Here is a 13,284-nt window from a genome sequence, read left to right as displayed (position 1 = left end):
TTAACGTTAAATATGTTAAAATATGTTTCACCTTTGTTAATAAAGAAGACCATGTGGTCTAATTTGGGCTTCTTTTGAATAGTTTTCCCATTCTCAGTGCTTATTTATACTCATCTTTTAATGTGAACAAAAATTAAATATCGACATCGGCGATATCGGTTATCGGCGATATCAGAAATCTTCATATCAGGTATCGGCCAGAAATGTTAACATCGTGCATGACTAATTTAAATACAGTAAATAACAGAGGAAAAAAAGCAAAATTCATTCTGTTCTTGATTTGCTTTGCTCTCAAAAAGTACCAATAAAAATAAAGCACTGGATCGAAACGGCGACGATAAAAGCTTCACATCCCGGCTTCCACTTTTTGTGTTTTTATTCAGATTTGTCTTTTAGTCAAAGTTGTTTTTGGTTAAAGGTTAACAAAATATTAAGACTTTGCTATGATTTTTTTGCAGCAGGAAAACTCAAAAACAAACCGGTGGATGAATCCGTCAGCGATCAGATCGAAGTATTCCTGTTAGCGAAACGTTCGGCTATGTGGCTAATTTTTGTGTTTAAGTCAGACTGAAAATAACGAAAAAGTTTACGTAAAAATCTGCCTTTTTTTTCTCTTGAAAGCTGCAGCAAAATGACCCTTTTTGCTCTAACATACGCCGTTTTTATGCGAATCCTTCCTTGTTTAAATCTCTACGATGAAAGTGCAAAGTTAGCATGACGCGTTAATGTCGAACAATGAAACCGGATTTCCCCGAATCGTCCGTCCGCATCACGATTCCTGATGCAGCAGTAAACTAACCAGTAAACGTTAAAAATGAGGAATGTCCATTAAAATAAAACCTGAAAAAAGAAAAAGAACAAATCCCACATTAAAAATAAAACATATTTAGGTTTGTAAAAAAAAAAAAGAAAAGTAAAAAACACGTTAAGATGAACTTTCGTCGAGTCAAACATCGAAAAGGCCCGAACGGATCCTCGACACGCAGCGACTATAATACTTTAGTGTTTGTATGTTTCCCTAGCGGCGGGCGGACGGTACCGGCGAGCGGACTCAGACCCGGATTCTGAACATGCCCTGGCTCAGCTGGAGGCGGAACAGCCGGCAGTTGGCGATCCTCAGCGAGGCGCAGGTGGTTTTCGACAGGTCGCTGGGCAGCATGGGTTTCGTTCGCTGCCACGTCCCGGTGCTGCGGCGGAACTCGCGGATGTAGTCGAAGCTCGTACCTGCAGAGGAAAAACATCAGACTGAGTGACCGGCCGGCAGCGGCTCTGCTGGATGTTTCCACCAGTTTGTTGTAGTTCTACAGACCCGTGTCCAGGTCTCCCACCACGTAGATGCTGGCGCCGATGGGCACGGCGCCGTACACGAAGGACGAGCTGGTCTGGATGCACAAACTCTGGTCGTCCAGGAACATCCACCTGCAGCACAACACGCAGTTTCTTCACTTTAAAACCATAAAGACGCCTCTTTCCACCTGCTCACACACCTTAGGTTAGTGTAAGACATAATATTAATCAGATATCAGTGTTTCTGTGTTCCTGCCACGTCTGAAAATGTAAATTTATTCACTTTTTACTGGATTTATTTTACACGAGTTTTAAAAATAAATCACTAAAATGTTCCTTATGAACTTACTTTTGTTTTCTCTGCTGCTGATTTTGACGAAATTGAAGAAATTTCCCTTTTCTAACGAATTGTTGTAATATTTTCTCATATTTGTGAAACACACGTCTTAGTTTTTTTCTTTTTTGGTGTTTTTTACCTGGATTTTTAAAATTTAAATCCTTCTTAATTTTTTTCTTTTGTGTTTATCAACTGTATGTTTTTTTTTGTTGTTGTTTTTTTGTCTTTAAATCCTTAACTGCTTAATTTTTTGGTGTTATTTAACTGTATATATATAGTTATTTTAAATCTTCAACTCTTTCAACTTTTAAATTATTTTCTTTTGTGTTTTTTAAACTATTTTTTAAAATCTTTAAATCCTTAACTTTTTTCTTTTTTGTTTTTTTTTAACAGTTTTTTTTAATCTTTAAACTTCTTTTTTTTTCTTTTTAACTATGTTTTGTTTTTAATCTTTATATTCTTAACTTCTTTTTTTGTGTGTGTTGTTTAACTGTTTGTTTATTTGTTTATTTTATCTTTAAATCCTTTTTCAAATAAAAATGTAAAAATTCAATTCATTTACTTTTGCTATCTGGACTTTTTTGTTAATTTATATATTCGCAACCACAAAATGTTATCCAAACTAGTTACTGAATTAATGATTAATTAATGAATTAATGATAATTAATTAATTAATGCTAATTAGCTATAATCATGTGTGTCTGTCTGTTTAAACCACATCTGTCCATAAACAACAGATTTGACTGAAATATAAGACGGGGATGTTAAACATTTAAATCTTCTGTATTTGTGTTCTTCCATCTGTAACAAAGGAATTTTAGAATGTAAAATGCGCCTCTATATCTATTTTCAGACCATGAATATAAATATAACTACCACAGTTCTGAATTCAGAAGTATTCAGCTCTCTTTTTGGGATTCATTTTTCAAAATTCCACATCGAAATCAACGCTCCAAACGAGCAGCTCGCTGGAGAATGATGTTTAATTATAGACATATATTTTTCTGGAGCACCGACCTCCTCATCTCGTCGTGGTAGAACTCCGACTTGCAGGTCATCATGTGTCGTTGTTCTGGGTTTTCGTTTTCTTGGCTCCTGACTCCACCGAACACGTAGAGCTCCTGACCGACGCCGCAGGCCACCGAGCCGAACCTGAGCGGGAGGAAAAACTAAAATCCTCAATCCTGATATTCACATACTAGTACATAACACATACAAAAGGTGAGTGTGGTGTGTTTTGTGTCTCATTTCTGTCATCGTGTGTCTCGATTTTATTGGTTTTTGTCTCGTTTGTGTCGTCTTGTGTCTCGTTTCCTTTCGGTCGTTTCGTCGTATTTTGGTCATTTTGTGCATATTTGGTAAAGTTTTGTCTCTGCGTTCACTTTGTGTCTCCTGTTGGTTGTTTTCTGAATCATTTTTGTCATTTTGTGTGTGTTTTTTTTCATTTCAGACATTTTTGTGTCTTTGTGGTCGTTTCGTCTCCACATACCTTCGATATTTCACTATCTTTATTGTCTTGTTTGTGTGATTTTGTCCGGTTTGTGTTGTTTTGTGTCGTGTTTTTGCGGGTTTCTGTCTCATCGTTGTCACTGTGTGGCTTGAATTTACCATTTTGCGTCTTGTTTTGGTCATTTTATGCGTCTTTGGGGCAGTTTTGTCTCTTTGTGTTCACTTTGTGTTCACTTTTTTGTTGTTTTCTGTCTCGTTTTGTGTTTTCAACCTGAAAACTCTCTGAATTTTTGTCACACGGTTGTCGGTCGCAGCTGAGTCAGTCGTGACTTCTTGGTTGTGTTGAGGAGAGCAGAATTTTTCATTTTTTATAGAATCTGTTTAATGCAAATGGTTTATTTTTGGAGAATTTTTAAATATACGATGTAGAAATAAATGTTATTTTAATGAAATATCACAATTTTAAAGTCAGATTTGGTTATTTATTTCCCTAACAGGAACCCTTCACCCCACATGATACATTCAGGGACCATCGGAAAGTTGAAAGTTTTCACAATTTCTGGCAGATAAATGGTGTCATTTTGGTGTTTTTTTAAAAGCCACCAGCAGGCCTTGGGGTTCAGACGTGTTGGTACCGACTACTGATGTTGTGACACTGTGGTGAAGAAGCGTCCGTTCTAACGAAACGACGCCACGCACAATTTACACAACTCTGCACTGACAACCAGGCAGCGTGAAGGACGACTCATTCCAGAAAACTCCGCAAAACACGAACGTGTTTGGACCAAACAGGGTGCAGCGAGTCCGTCGCACGTCATTTAACATTTCAACGATGCCAAAGAGAAGTCGCTGGCCACCAGCGAGTCGACACGCAAAGCGAAACCCTGAATGTTTCTCCTGCCGTGACCACAGCGCGACTCAACGGCACTTCCTGATCATGGGGTCCGATAAGATGGTGTGACTGTGGCGAGGGAAGTCAAACAGAAACTAAAACTGACAGATCTGAGAGCATGACAGCGACCGCGGAGGCATGTTTCATTTCCTGTTGTGCAACAGAAACAAGCATGTTGTGCCACCGAGTTTAGGACGGTAACACGAGACGGTGTCGACGGTAAACTGCTCGCATGTCGTCTGATCGAACCGTAGATCCGGTTTCTTTTGTCCACAGCGGCTTCAGCGTTTACCGTCTTTCTTTCAGAGGACAAAGGCCCGTCCACTGCTGCGTTTTGGGGTCAAAGCACTCCACTGAGTCGAACAGCTTCCCGTAGGAGCCTCCACCGATGGCGTAGATCTTCTTGTTCATGGAGGCGTAGCAGCCGACCTGAAGGAGACACGGCAGCACAAGTTACAACACTCGCAGTCACCCTGCCGCAGTAGTTTTATATATATATATATATGTCAGACAGTCCACAATACCATGAAGGCAAACACACGAAATGACAAGAAACCCCAAAAGCTTCAGATAATGTCCAACGGGAACCCCTGCCGGCTACAAAAGTCAAAAGTTTCCATAAACTCGTAAACATCACCAGTATCATGGAAGTCTTGAGTTTCCAGTGACTCCTACAACCCTGAATTTTCTATAATGGGATCATTGAAACACATGAATCATGGATTTCTTTCATCATTATAGATTTTCTGGAAATACGACAAAACGTCAAAAACATACTTGTGCTATCTGAGTAAAACTTAACGTCCATTTTCGCCTCCGTTAGGTTCTTCTGGTTTCTGTCCACAAGCATCTGGTTCATCTTTTACTAATCTCGGCCTGTTTCTTCATCAGTCCACAGGTTCTGGATGGTTCCAGTCAGGACTTTGGGGAGACCAGCCTAGAACCTTCATTCCAGCCTGATGGAACCATTTCTTCACCACTTTGATGTGTTTGGGCTCATTGTCTGGTTGGAACATCCAACTGTGTCCAAGATCAACCTTCTGCTGATGGTTTGAGGTTTTCCTGAACAACATGGAGGTGATCCTCCTCCTTCTTCATTGTTCCATTGACTTTGGCAGCAGAACAGCTCCAGAGCATGATGCTGCCACCTCCATGCCTGATGGTAGGTTTGGTGTTCTTGGGGTAAAAGGCCTCACTGTCCCAGTTTTTGTGCCATCTGACCACAGAACTTTGGTCCAGAAGGCCTTTTCTTTGTCTCGTGCAAAGAAAAGACTCACGGGTTTCAGTGGTTCCATTGTAGAAAATTCAAGGTTTTCGGATTCATTAGAAGCTCAAGACTGTCATTCAAGGTCTTTGCAAGTGGATGTAAACTTTTATTCATCTCATGTCTTACTGTTTCCTACTTGCTTTAAACCTTATTTACATCTTAAGAAACCCCAACAACACCTTTAATGTTCCACGTTATTATATTCTTCAACTGAGATCGTCGTCCAGACTGTTCATGAGTTCACCCCACATTCTGACCAACATCTGCTCTTCATGGTGCTACGAGAAAACGGCTTTTTAAAGTTTATTCTATTCCTAGTTTTCAGAGCAGCTGTTGTAAGTTATCAGGAAGTAACTTGTTGTTTGTCTTGAACGTTATTTGTGCAGTCCTAAAATTCACTAAACTATATAGAATTTCAAGGGTTTGTTTTGGTAAACAACCTACTGGTGTTCTTATTACACCCCACATAAGTTTACTGGAGTTAATGCAGTATTTTATGAGTTACCTTCTGCACAGTAGGTGTGTAAAAACAATGAGCAGCACCTTGTATAAGAGGCTTTTGAGGTCAGAATGTGTCACATCCTTCGTAGGAATTACACCGTTTTTGTCAAATTTGCCCTAAAATATAATTTATATGAGGTTTCCGACTGAGTTTGTTGAAAGTTTCTGAAGCTCTAAGTTTGGAATTTAATTTCATTTATTTTAATTCAGACAGCTGGATTAACCTCCGATTCATTTTAAGTTGTTGGTAACACAACAGAGTAAAAACACAGACACATACATGTTTTCTTTTAAATCAAATAATCAGGAATCACAGGAAAATGCAGATATTTCTGTCAGATGAGGAAACACAGACTCGTTGTCTTTACGGTGGAGCTTCGTCACCACCGAAATATCCTGATTTGAACCAGCATAATGATTCTTTCTGTTCTGAACACGGTGTAATCTAACCGGTGGATCCGGTTGTGGCCACCAGGGGGCATCGGTTAGACCGCGCCTAAGGGCAGGATGTTGCTTTTGTTCATTTGTTTTGGGTGTTTTTGGTGCATGTGAGGCTCCAAAGAAATAAACTGAAATGACTAAGTGTGTGTTTGCGCCCTGCAAACCTACACAACTTCTCACGTGTCCCTTAATGAACCCGATAAGCGGCATCACCTTTATCGTCACGGAGGACGATAAGCTAAATGTAGGTCGCAACACCAAGAGCAAACGAAAACACGGCACGCGTAAACAGATCACGTTTGAAATGACTGACGTGACAGAAATACAGCCCAAAACTTCTACTTAAAACTAATTCTTTGGTTGCCAGTTGAAGCAGCTTTTATTTACGTATTTTTGCGTCACGTTAAAGCGACCGTTGTGTGCGTTCGCTACCTTCCGGATCATCGTCATGCTGGTCTGCATCTTCCAGGTGCTGCAGTGCGGGTCGAACACTTCCACCGTGATCAGCTCCGTCACGTCGGTCTCTCCCCCGAGGACGTAGATCAGGCCGTCCAGCTCCACCACGCCGAAGTTCTGCCGAGCCTGACAACACCAGCGGCGCCAAAACAATGAATAAAGTCGTTCATTTGAGTGTTTTTAAACCCTGAAGTCTGAACTAAAGCAGCAACAAAACTCATCTATTAATCACATACAGCCTGAGGTTTCTACACCTGCTGCTCTGGATTGTACTCGAGTATTTTTGGGCCCAGAATCAGATTACTTTATTGATCACAAGGCGGTCAGTTTTGGTTAACTGGTTATTTGTCAACATACGTGGTCAGTGTGAGGGTTGGACACAGCAAGCAGCAGTAAAATAAATTTAAAAGTCTATTTAATGGAATAAAAACATTTGCTATAGTTCATATCTCACAGCTAAAAATAAGTAAATAATAATAATAATAATAATAATAATAATAATAAAACGGTCTTTACATTGTTTGGATTTTTTTCTTGCTTATACATAAAATAATCAATCAATAAATACAGAAATTACAAAAAAAAATGCTAATTGGGCGAATAAATAAACAAAATAACTTTTTAAAATTAATGTTTACATCTACATTTCTTTGATTCTATTTTTCTACTTTAATTTTATTCACTTCCACATTTAAACTTAGCAGCAGCAATAATATCAAACTTTTTTTTATTTGATTTATTTGATTTTTATTTACTAAAAATCCCAAACCAACAATTTACCAACCAAAACAATTTGTCTATTTTATTTTTGTCCTACACACCAAGTTAATTATTCACTTTTATATAATACTGCAATTATTGAGGATTTTCCCCCACATTCCTTTCTATAATTATTTAGCGATACTTAAGTCACTTTTTGCCCACCTTATGCATAAAAACCAACTTTCATTTAAGCATTTAATCACTTATTTAATAGTGTATTGTTTTTTTCTTTCCCCCACATGTACTTTTAATGAATGAGCCACTTTTTAAAAAAACAAAACAAAACTATGGTTTAGATTTGTCTCTGCATTAAAAAAAAAATCTACACTGTATATTTAAACCTATTTCATAAATCTGAATGTTTTTACGCTGTTTTCGTTTCTTTTTAGAGACTTTAAAGCACCACGTATCGCACTTTTAATTCTCTTTGTGGATTAAATGTGCCATAAAAGTTAACTTGACTTCAAATTTATACTCCTATACATCTGTTATTAATACAAAGATGTAGTTAAATAATATTTACTCAACATTTAACGTAAATGGAACAAGTTTTCTCTTTAAAATGCAAACAGATGCTGCGCCGTCTGTTTTATTGCATCACTGCTGACACCTTGTGGTCGTGAAGTATATTACAAAAAGAGACCAAACTAAAACTGATGAATCCCACTGAGCAGCAAAATCTAACACCAGAAGTGATCATTTCTAGTGTCTGTTTGATGGCCAGATTGAAACAGGCTAGAAACTGTGCAGACAATCTTCTGTAACGAAGCGCTGAACGTACCTGCAGCATCGGCGGGATGGAGCTCCAGCTGTTGGAGTCGGGGTCGTACTTCTCTCCGCTGCCCAGGACCGAGTTGTGTTCATCGGCTCCTCCCATCACGAACAGAAAACCCTCTGAACAGACAGAAAACGTCTTGGTGTTAACGCTCTGCTCTGACAAACAGCGGTTCTGTTTGATCCGTAGGTGTGACGGAGCGACCGACCGGCAGCGACGACTCCGTGTCCGAGTCGGGCGACGCTCATCGGCTGCAGCTCGATCCAGTTCTGTCTGTTGGTGTCGTAGAGCGGACACATGCAGCGGGTGGCGGCGGACGGCTTCCTGCTCCTGTACGAGATAAAAACAATCACTGATTTAACCGCTAACGTCAATGTTTCAGGTCAGTTCGGATTACCAACATTATTTCTATTTGTTAAATGCCAAAATAATGAGAGAGAATTTTTATAACTTTCTTCATGTCAGACAGTGAGACAAAAAAGTTTATTTGTCTTTTTATACAGAGGATGTAAACTTCTGATCTCAACTGTACAACAGAAAACGACAATTTGGATTCAAGCGGCTTTTTAAAGTCACGTTTTCATTCATTCTGCACTGAAACTGCCGACATACGATGGATTTTAGATTACGTACAGTAAAAGTCAAAATGTTCATTCAAGGGTTTTCTTTATTTCCTTAGAGTTTATTTTCTGCCTTCCAGAAAAAAATCAACCGTCTGAATCTCAAAACCCACCAGCGGCATAGAAAGTCACGTGATCTTTTTTTAAAAAATGGAAACGTGGCACCATTTATCAGCCAGAAAATGTAAAAACTAATCATGTGTGTCGTACAGTTCAGCTGAAAAAGTTGTGGCATTTCAGCAAAATCCCTCTATTCGCACTTTAAAATTCTCCAAAAAGCTCCTGATGTAGCATCTTTGTCTCATGTGTTTTCCTTTGCATCCCCTTCACAATAAAATAAATCTGCCTAAATGGTGCAAATCATAGCTCCAATTAAAACAACACAACTGAATCAAAATACCTCCGAATCACAGAAGGTTTTAAAGAAGTGTTTTCCTTTTTTAAAAAATTGCTAAAATTATACAATTTATCAGCCAGAAACTCTAAAAGAAACTCCGCAATGCTCTGTGAATGTATTGTTTAAGATATGCCGATAAAAAGCAAAAAAACAGGCTTCAAATCATGACGCTTCATCAAAGTCACTTCATTCTACAGGTGGAAATTTGGTGAAAAATCTTCTACAGCTGATGTGCAGAGCTGTGTATAAAAATGCATAAAAAATAGGTTGTAAAAATGCAAACACTAAGATGTGTTTGGTATGTGGAGGCTCCATGTTTTACATAAAAAGATCAAAAACCCTGAAACAAGTTGGTGTGTCCAAACTTCTGATGGACAACAGCAAAGAAATTTCTGCTTTTCCTTAAAATGTGTGCAGAATAAAGCGGAAAAGGCTTTTTGTTTGTGCCGATGGGGGACAAAAACATCCATCCATCACACCTTAAAACTCTACACCTTAATCCTCACCAGGGTCATGGGGGGCTGGAGTCTATCCCAGCTGACTCAGGGTGAAGGCAGGTTCACCTGGACAGGTAACCAGTCTATCACAGGGCTACACTTAGAGACAGACAACCAAGCACACTCACATTCACACCTACGGACAATTTACAATCACCAATTAACCTCAACATGTTTCTGGACTGTGGGAGGAAGCCGGAGAACCCGGAGAGAACCCACGCTGCACGGGGAGAACATGCAAACTGAGCAGAAAGATTCCGGTGCCCCCACCGGGACGCGAACCGGCGACCTTCTTGCTGCGAGGCAACATTGCTGACCAACTGTGCCACCCTGCAGCCCGGGACAAAATCAGAATCTAAATAATAAACATAAAGGCGCCGACTTACTGGCGATCCTCTCCTCCGGCGATGACGATACACTCGGAGTATCCTCTCGGTTTGAAGGCGGCGAGCATCGCTTCTCCCTGCAGCTGACCCGCCGACAAAACCGGCTGGCAGTACTCTCTGATCACCTCCCTCATCAGAGGCTCCCCCATGGCCTGATGGGAAACCGGAGCAGCACACAGACGAGTTAGTCGGGCTCAGAAACCACAATCGGCAGAAGCATTAGCAGACTTTAGGCAACTTTTTTAATTCAATTGGGTGGTAAATTTGATTGTAACTTGAGCTAATTAGTGATTTTTACTGCATGAAGGTGTTCTGAAAACAACAAGGAGTCATTTCTGCTCTCTAATATCTGATTTATAACTCATACAGGACCAAAAACACATTGACTGATTAAATAAGGAATGCATTTCCAGAGGATATCACCATCTCTGATATTCAGAAGTTGCCTTTAAATCTTCCAGGTGTTAAGATTTATTCAGTATTAAAGTTATCCTGTGATAGCTGTCGTTGTATACAGTGGTGAATAGAGAAAAAGGAGCTGGTAATAGCATTCAAATTAGCTGAAATTGGTGAAATACAAACAAATAAGCATAAAAAAGGCTCAGTTTGCAGCCTGCATGTACACTGCAGAACCTGCCCGACAATCCAGTGATAGCTAGCAATATATTTATCAGCAAAAAGGAGCCGTTAAAGTCAAATTTAACACATATAATTTTGCAAAACGTAAGCAAATATTAGTTTAAAAAATTAGGTTTGACTTGCAGCACGAAGTAAAACTCACCGATTAAAGGACAAACATATTCTTTATGTGTTCTGTAAAAGTGTCCAAAACACTTTGTCGAAACAAAAAGTGTTGAATTCACGTCTAAGCCGTGAGCTGTCCTGCTTTTGTTTCTGGATTACTGATGCTGTGATGACACATGTAAACTGGCTCTACCTGCTCTCTCAGGTAGCTCACGTCCAAACCCTGCAGCCACACGGCCGACATCACCTCCCTCATGTGCACCTGGAAACACAGAAACACATCAAGTCCTGCACCTGTACGGGAACAGAGCAACCGCGAGGAAGGAGAGACAACTCAGAGATGTCTGGTGTGCAGTTAGAATGACAGAAATATTATAAAAAAGAAAAAAAAAACTAAAGTTGGACTTCTTTCATTTTTCATTTAACAAATATTGGAGGAAAAAAAATCTAAAATCAGCAAATAAGAGAGTTTATTAAGAGCACACAGGTGCTACCAACACTGAAAAAGAAAACAGGAAGGCTCTACATTAGATAGATATTTAACTATTTATATTTTTAATTTGCTTTCATACTCGTCTCCTCTCTGTAAACACTGTCTGCAGTTCAATCAAGAGTCCATGATCTTTTTGATTTTTCCTCATGTGACTGTCAGCGGCAGCCGAGTCACTGAGAGCTTCACATTTACACCGAGGAGGACAGAATTTTTTGTTTTTGACAGAAACTGGTTCGAGCAAACGATTCATTTTTGGCAAATTTTTAAACGAGACACGTAGAATAAAGCGATTTGATTTTCCCCTCACTGGACGACACGTCATAGATGAGTAGCTCCTGGATCGTTACAAACTTCTTGCAGTTTTTATCGTGTTTGGATTTGATAAATTGTGTAATTTTGCTGATTTTCTTACGGCAGTGTTGGGGCTCTTAATAAAAACAGAGAAAACATGAGTCGGTGTCATTTTTAGTCCACCTCCACCCAGCGCTGCTCACCCTGCGATCGTCCGGGTCGTGGCCGAACCATCGCACCACGGCCTCCAGGACGTGCTTCTCGTTGCCGACGTTCAGCTTCTCCATGGCGAGCACCTCGCAGAGACGGTCGTGCGGCAGCTCCCTGAACTCCTCGGTGAGCGCCACGTCGCGGAAGTGCGTCTGCAGGAACTCGGTGGCGGCGTAGTGGACGTGGTAGAGCCAGTAGTGCAGCGAGAAGAGCCGGATGCCGATGCAGTTCTCGGCGGTGATGCAGCTCTCCAAGAACTGGCAGCACAGGAACTTGAGGTCGGTCATGAGGAGCAGGTCGGACGCCTGGACCATCTCCTGGATGGTGTCCTCGCTCAGAGTGATCTGTGGGCGGCGCGAAGAGGAACAGAAGACCAAATAATGAACATATCAGGATGTACGAGGTGAAAAGTTCCAGGACTGGTGTCACAAAAGATATATTTCAAATCCAAACTAGAAACTAGGAGTTTTCTCCTTCAGACGATCAACCAGCACATCTGCAAAGACATCCTGCAGCGTTTGCTTCGTTCAGAGAAGAGGCAGAGTTGTGTCAGGACAAGTCGTGGCTGCTTCACCATGACAACCTGCTCACAATCCTCTGAGCATCCCACAGCTCCTGGCTGAGAAGAACATCTCCGTGCTGGAGCAACCTCCCTACTCACCCCACCTGGCTCTGTGGGGTTGGTTCTTCCTCCCCAAGTTCAAGGGGGTCATCAAGGAGACCTGCTTTGAAGACCTGGACAAGATGGCTGTGACGACGGAGCTGAGGAGGATCCTGGAAGAATCCTTCCAGGAGTGCATGGCGGCGTGAAGAGAAGGCTGGGAAGAGTGTTAGACTCCAGGAGGATTACTTCAGAGGAGAAAACTGGTAGTTTGTAGTTTGAAATATATCTTTTATGACCCCAGTCCTGGAACTTTTCGGACACACCTTGTATAGTGTACAACAGTGGTGAGAACACCCCGACGAAACTTCACTCAAATGTCAAAATCAACCACCTCTCAGGAATGAGACTATTTCTCAGCTGAACAGTTGAATATTTCATCTTACGTAGCATTAAAAAAACAAAACTTCAAAAAGACTACATTCAAAATTCAGGCCTCAATGTAGAAACTCTGGGCAACTAAAGTGAATCCAGCTGTGATTTCCAATCAGCCTAAATGCACAAACATTTACATAAAATCCACAGTAAACACCAGAACTCTGTCAGTTCTGGACCTATGTGCTGCATCTATCTGCATGTCTTCATCATGGCTCCACATGGAAATAAATTAGCAGAAAAACCTGATTGTGAGACGTCACAAAGATGGAAAAGGATGCAGGAAGATCAACTAAAAATCAGTGGCCACACATTTGCAGCAGTAATCAGGAGGTGTAGAAGGAGCCTTAGCAGCACCAATCAGGGCTGCAGTGGTCGTCCATTCTGAGATGCTCAGACAGAAGAACGCTGCAGAACATCAACCTCCACAGAAAGCATCAAGA

General features: G+C 40.6%; 1 protein-coding gene across 1 annotated transcript in view; it reads right to left on the bottom strand.

Annotated features, from left to right (window-relative positions):
• Positions 1 to 217: 217 nt before the first annotated feature.
• Positions 218 to 13,284, bottom strand: part of gan (gigaxonin) — a 16,369-nt gene continuing 3,302 nt past the window's right edge. Inside the window, exons 4-13 of the mRNA XM_008298604.1 lie at positions 11,799 to 12,149; positions 11,005 to 11,073; positions 10,068 to 10,219; positions 8,376 to 8,497; positions 8,174 to 8,286; positions 6,607 to 6,756; positions 4,258 to 4,394; positions 2,642 to 2,776; positions 1,310 to 1,419; positions 218 to 1,224 (exon numbers count right to left, since the gene is read on the bottom strand). Coding sequence (XP_008296826.1) covers positions 1,052 to 1,224; positions 1,310 to 1,419; positions 2,642 to 2,776; positions 4,258 to 4,394; positions 6,607 to 6,756; positions 8,174 to 8,286; positions 8,376 to 8,497; positions 10,068 to 10,219; positions 11,005 to 11,073; positions 11,799 to 12,149 — 1,512 coding nt within the window. The 3' untranslated portion in view covers positions 218 to 1,051. The remainder of the gene's footprint in view (positions 1,225 to 1,309; positions 1,420 to 2,641; positions 2,777 to 4,257; positions 4,395 to 6,606; positions 6,757 to 8,173; positions 8,287 to 8,375; positions 8,498 to 10,067; positions 10,220 to 11,004; positions 11,074 to 11,798; positions 12,150 to 13,284) is intronic.

This window comes from Stegastes partitus, unplaced genomic scaffold, assembly GCF_000690725.1.
Source record: "Stegastes partitus isolate 25-593 unplaced genomic scaffold, Stegastes_partitus-1.0.2 Scaffold1331, whole genome shotgun sequence".
Taxonomy (NCBI): Eukaryota; Metazoa; Chordata; class Actinopteri; family Pomacentridae; genus Stegastes; species Stegastes partitus.
This window is presented reverse-complemented; position numbering and strand designations above follow the sequence as displayed.